This window comes from Mandrillus leucophaeus, unplaced genomic scaffold (genome assembly GCF_000951045.1).
Source record: "Mandrillus leucophaeus isolate KB7577 unplaced genomic scaffold, Mleu.le_1.0 Scaffold503, whole genome shotgun sequence".
Classification (NCBI taxonomy): Eukaryota; Metazoa; Chordata; class Mammalia; order Primates; family Cercopithecidae; genus Mandrillus; species Mandrillus leucophaeus.
Window position 1 is genome coordinate 114162 of NW_012105399.1, and position 5459 is coordinate 119620.

Sequence of the window (5459 nt, forward strand, 5' to 3'; positions counted from 1 at the left end):
ATCTCTGCCTCCCAGGTTCAGGTGATTCTCCTGCCTCAGCCTCCCAAGTAGCTGGCATTAATGCCTGGCTAATTTTTGTATTTTTTTGTAGAGATGGGGTTTCACCATGTTGGCCAGGCCGGTCTCAAACTCCTGACCTCAAATGATCCACCTGCCTCGGCCTCCCAAAGTGCTGGGATTACAAGTGTGAGCCACTGTGCCGGGCTTCTTTTTTCTTTTTGAATTTACCCTGTTTCATCAATCCCAAGGTATACTTTTTTCATGAAATCTCTGAAATCAAGATGCCTTTAATAATCAGTGGCATCTAACATTTGTGGTAATTGAGACATGGTTATGTGAAAACCTTCTATTGATACCTGGCAAGATCATTGACTGCAAGCATTAGAGTATTTTAGATTCAGTGAAGTACAGTATTTTCCTACTATTGTAGTTAACAATTTTGAGACACTTTAAAGTTTGGAGTCAATACAAAGACTAGATTTTAATTTCTGCTGTACCATATTTTAGCAGTTCAGCCCTTCTGTAAATAGTTTTTTGTGTTTTTTTGTTTGTTTTTTACAGACAAGGTCTTGCTTTATCACCTAGGCTAGAGTGTAGTGATATGATGATCCCAGCTCACTGCAGCCTTTACTCCTGGACTCAATGAAGCGATCCTGAAGTGATCCTCTCACTTCAGCCTCACAAGTAGCTAGGATTATAGGTGCATGCTGCCATGCCTAGCTAGTTTAAACAATTTTTTTCTAGCAACAGTCTTGTTCAAATGATGCTTCCACTTTGACCTCCCAAAGTGAGCACCATGCCTGGCGTATGAATTAGTCTTGACTTCTGGTTAGCCTAATCCTAAAGAAATCTCTCTATAGCCATCTTTTGTGGAAAGTTGGTTGATCCTTTCCTGCACAGCTAAAAGATGGTCTCTAGACGTGTGCCTGGGATGGCTGTGAAATTTCTAACTAGAAATGGACAGTGCTGAAACTTACAGTATCAGACACCATATATTACACTTTTATGTCTCTTAGCTCTACCCCTGTACTTTCCATATGCAGCTCAAGTGAGTTAGTAAGACCTAGCTCTGCTTCCATGAATCCACCTGAAGTTTTTCAATCCCAGAGGTGCAATTGGATCAGATGATAAACTTTATATCAAATTTCAGAAGAAAATGGTTACTAACTTAAGTCCTTTAAAAGTTCAATAGTATATTGGCTTCCTCATATCTGATTTTTTATTTCTCTCTTCTATTTTCCTTTTTTTTTTTTTGAGAGAGGGTCCTGCTCTGTTGCCCAGGCTGGAGTGCAATGACGCAATCACAGCTCACTGCAGCCTTGACTTCCCAGGCTCAAGGGTTCTTCCCGCTTCAGTCTCCCAAAGAGCTGGGATTACAAGCATGAGCCACTGTGCCCAGCCTTCATGTTTATCTCTAATTACAAATTGAACTGAATTTAAAAGTAGAGTTGTTGAATATTTGATGTAGTAAAAATTAGTCTTTCTTAGGTAAATAGAATAATCAGTCAGCAAGGTTGTGGCATGTTATTGATGGTTTTACAGTTCATTATGTGAAATTGGCCATATCTCTGAGTTTTAGTCAGTTTCAGAGAACTGAGATGACAGTGTTAAAAGTATTCTTCACTTAGAAATCAGTGAAAATGAAAACCCTCACCATAAAAGACTTATACTACCTCTTTAAACTTAGACTGTGTTCTGTCTGCTCACTAAGGAAGATACATATAATTAATTACTTATTGTAATATATAACAACATATCATACATATATTAAATATACATAATCTTTTTATATATATTCTCAGCCTTCAAAGAAAAACCTCGGTATCCACCAAGTCAGGCTCAAGCAGCTCTTCAAGACAGTCCCCCTGAAGAGTACTCCTATAAGAAATCAATAAGAAACCTGTTTAAAAACATTCCTTTTGTCCTTCTGTTGATCACTTATGGTAAGTGGTTTTCTTGTACTTTCTTTAATGTCTGTGTGAGCCTTTCAGCGTTGTGAATTCTTTTCATTTAACCTAGTGGTTTGAACTTCAATGAGATTGGCCTGTTAACTCTATAGCATAATCATGAATTTAAATTTTAAACTAAAAGCAGAAAATCCAGGATGGATCTTCTTACATGTTTTTAAAAATAATAATTTTTAAAAAATAGTTTTTGGCCAGGCATGATGGCTCACGCTGGTAATCCCAGCACTTGAGTTGGCCGAGGTGTGTGGATCACTTGATGTCAGGAGTTTGGGACCAGCCTGGTGAACACGGTGAAACCCCATCTCTACTAAAAATACAAAAATTATCTGGGTGTGATGGCACATACCTGTAATCCCAGCTACTCGGGTGGCTGAGGCAGGAGAATCGCTTGAACCTAGAAGGCAGAGGTTACAGTGAGCCAAGATTGCGCCACTGCACTCCAGCCTGGGCAACAGAGTGAGACTATCTCAAAAAAAAAGAAAGAAAGAAAAGTAGTTCTCAAATAGAGAAACTCAGTCTTCTTTTGTGAGTTCTCATGGAGTGTTTTAGGCCATTTGTGAACTATAGTTATACTGGTATAAGCATGTGGGAAATGCTATCAGCAATACCTTTCTTTGACACTGCAAGCTGGCATCTGTTTTGACTTCTCAGTCAAAACTAGACATTAAGGAACTCACCTTAACCTGTTTTGACATCTAAGAAAATTCTCTCTCTCCAGATCTTTCAGGATAGCTGACAGGTATTCATCCTGACACTGTAGGTTTGACTACAGACACCAACACACTTGGTTTTCTTCAGAGTTTTCTGACAGTTCATTCTTTGTTTCTTGTGTTAACACCATTTACGTGAACACCAGCACTCCCTATTTCTGTCTTACTTGCCTCCAGAAATCACTCACTGCTATTCTCTGTTTCACATTTTTTGGGGATACAAACCCTGGTACATAAATGTTTTACAAGTTATAGCAGATTAAGTCCTGACCTAAACTATTTTTACCAGGATTAGTTCTTTTTTTTTTAGTAGAAATTACTCATCACCAAAGTTGAACATTTAATCTAATAAATTCCTATATACCTATGTCCTGTGTATGCCATCACCCAGCTTCAACAGTTATCAACATTTTGCCATTCTTGCTTCATCTATTTCCTCCATTTTCTTCCTGGAATGTATTTTTTTGAGACGGAGTTTCACTCTTGTTGCCCAGACTGGAGTGCAGTGGCGCAATCTCAGCTCATTGTATCCTGCACCTCCCAGGTTCAAGCAATTCTTCTGCCTCAGCCTCTCGAGTAGCTGGGATTACAGGTGCCCGTAACCACACCTGGCTAATTTTTCATATTTTTAGTAGAGATAGGGTTTCACCATGTTGGCCAGGCTGGTCTCAAACACTTGACCTCAGGTGATCTGCCCGCCTTGGCCTCCGAAAGTGCTGGGATTACAGGCGTGAACCACCACGCCCAGCCTTTCCTGGAATATTTTAAAGCAAATCCCAGATGCCGTATCATCTCATCCTTATATATTAATAGTTTTGCATGACATAGTTCGTTTTCTTAATTTTGCTGGTTACCTCCTTGTTTAGCTTAAACCTAAAATTCCTAATTAGATACAGAGAAAATATAGTGGCTTATTGTTAAATAGTAGAGCAAATTACTTTCTTTTGCCTGTCATTTAAGGTGGCTTTTTTCTTTTGTTTTTTTTTTTTGAGACAGAGTCTCGCTCTGTCACCCAGGCTGGAGGACAGTGGCGCAATCTCGGCTCACTGCAACCTCTACCTCTCAGGTTCAAGCAATTCTCCTGCCTCAGCCTCCCTAGTAGCTGAGATTACAGGTGCATGCCACCATGCCCGGCTAATTTTTGTATTTTTAGTAGAGGCGGGTTTCACCATGTTGACCAGGCTGGTCTCAAACTCCTGACCTCGTAATCTGTCTGCCTTCGCCTCCCAAAATGCTGGGATTACAGGTGTGAGCCACCGCATCTGGCCTGGCTTTTTGTTAATCACTCTTTTATCACTCACTTTCCCAATACAAAATTCTCTTTCAGCCACACTTATAACTAACCCCCTGTCACAGACATACACAAGCACACACACAGACACATCTCCACATGATATACACTGTTAATTCTAGTCTCTGTAATTTTGTGCCAATATTTCTTTTACCGGAAATGTGCTGCTTTTTTCTGTAAGCAATCCTGCAAGAGCTAGCTTAATCTTTGCCTCACTTATTGTTCATTTTGGTGTTCATTCTTTTATTTATTTATTCCATCCATAGCTATCAAATACCAACTAAATGTATAGTAGTGCTCTAGATGTTTTGTGGCTAGAAAGAGGCATGATATATGATATCTGTCCATAGGAAATTGATCATCTAACTGGGGAGATAATATAAACGTCTGAAAAGTAAGCAACATTACAGTTGGTATTTATCAAAAGGATAACAACACAAGATAAGTTGTATGGCAAGTGCATGCTGAAGGCCTTCATTCAGACCTATCATTGAGAAAGGATAAATGAAGGGAAGGCCTAGGGATGGCAGGGAGAGTCTCACAGAAGGGAGTGGTTGAGCTGGGCCTTGAAGAGTGGGTTGGATTTGAATAGACAAAGGGGAGGAAGAAAATAGCACCAGCGAGGGTGTTAGATTGTGCCTTCAGTGAACACTCAGGTATCTGTGGAGTTTTGGTGTCTTTGTACCACATCGCTTAATACTTACTGGGGCTGGGCACAGTGGCTCACGCCTGTAATCCTAACACTTTGGGAGGCCAAGGTGGGTGGATCACTTGAGGCCAGTTCAAGACCAGCCTGGCGAACATGGCAAAACCCCGTGTCTACTGAAAATACAAAAATTAGCTGGGCATGGTGGTGTGCACCTGTAGTTCCAGCTACTCGGGAGGCTGAGGCAGGAGAATCACTTGAACCCGGGAGGCAGAGATTGCAGTATTATGAGATCGTGCCACTGCACTCCAACCTGGGTGACGGATCAAGACTCTATCTGAGAAAAAAACAAAAAAACAAAAACCTTGATTATACATAAATGATTAAGTTAATTGCAATATCAGTTTTGTTGGTTTCTCACTCTGTCACCCAGGCTGGAGTGCAGTGGCGTGATCTTGGCTCACTGCAACCTCCACTTCCCGGGTTCAAGCGGTTCTTTTGCCTCAGCTTCCCGAGTAGCTGGGACTACAGGCAAGTGCCACCACACTTGGCTAATTTTTGTGTTTTTAGTAGAGATGGAGTTTTGCCATGTTAGCCAGGTTGGTCTCGAATTCCTGACCTCAGGCATCATCTAGGTATTAAGCCTAGCATCCATTAGCTATTATTCCTGATGCTCTTCCTCCCCCAAACCTGAAATGTCCCAGTGTTTGTTGTTTCCACCCTCGTGCACCATGTGTCCCTCATTCCGCTCCCACTTATAAGTGAGAATGTGTTGTATTTGGTTTTCTGTTATTGCCTTAGTTTGCTGAGAATAACTGCTTCCAGCTCCATCCATGTCCCTGCAA

General features: G+C 40.9%; 1 protein-coding gene across 1 annotated transcript in view; it reads left to right on the forward strand.

Moving 5' to 3' along the window:
• FLVCR1 (feline leukemia virus subgroup C cellular receptor 1) overlaps positions 1-5459 on the forward strand; it is a 41497-nt gene that overhangs the window by 20459 nt on the left and 15579 nt on the right. Inside the window, exon 5 of the mRNA XM_011996165.1 lies at positions 1803-1943. Coding sequence (XP_011851555.1) covers positions 1803-1943 — 141 coding nt within the window. The remainder of the gene's footprint in view (positions 1-1802; positions 1944-5459) is intronic.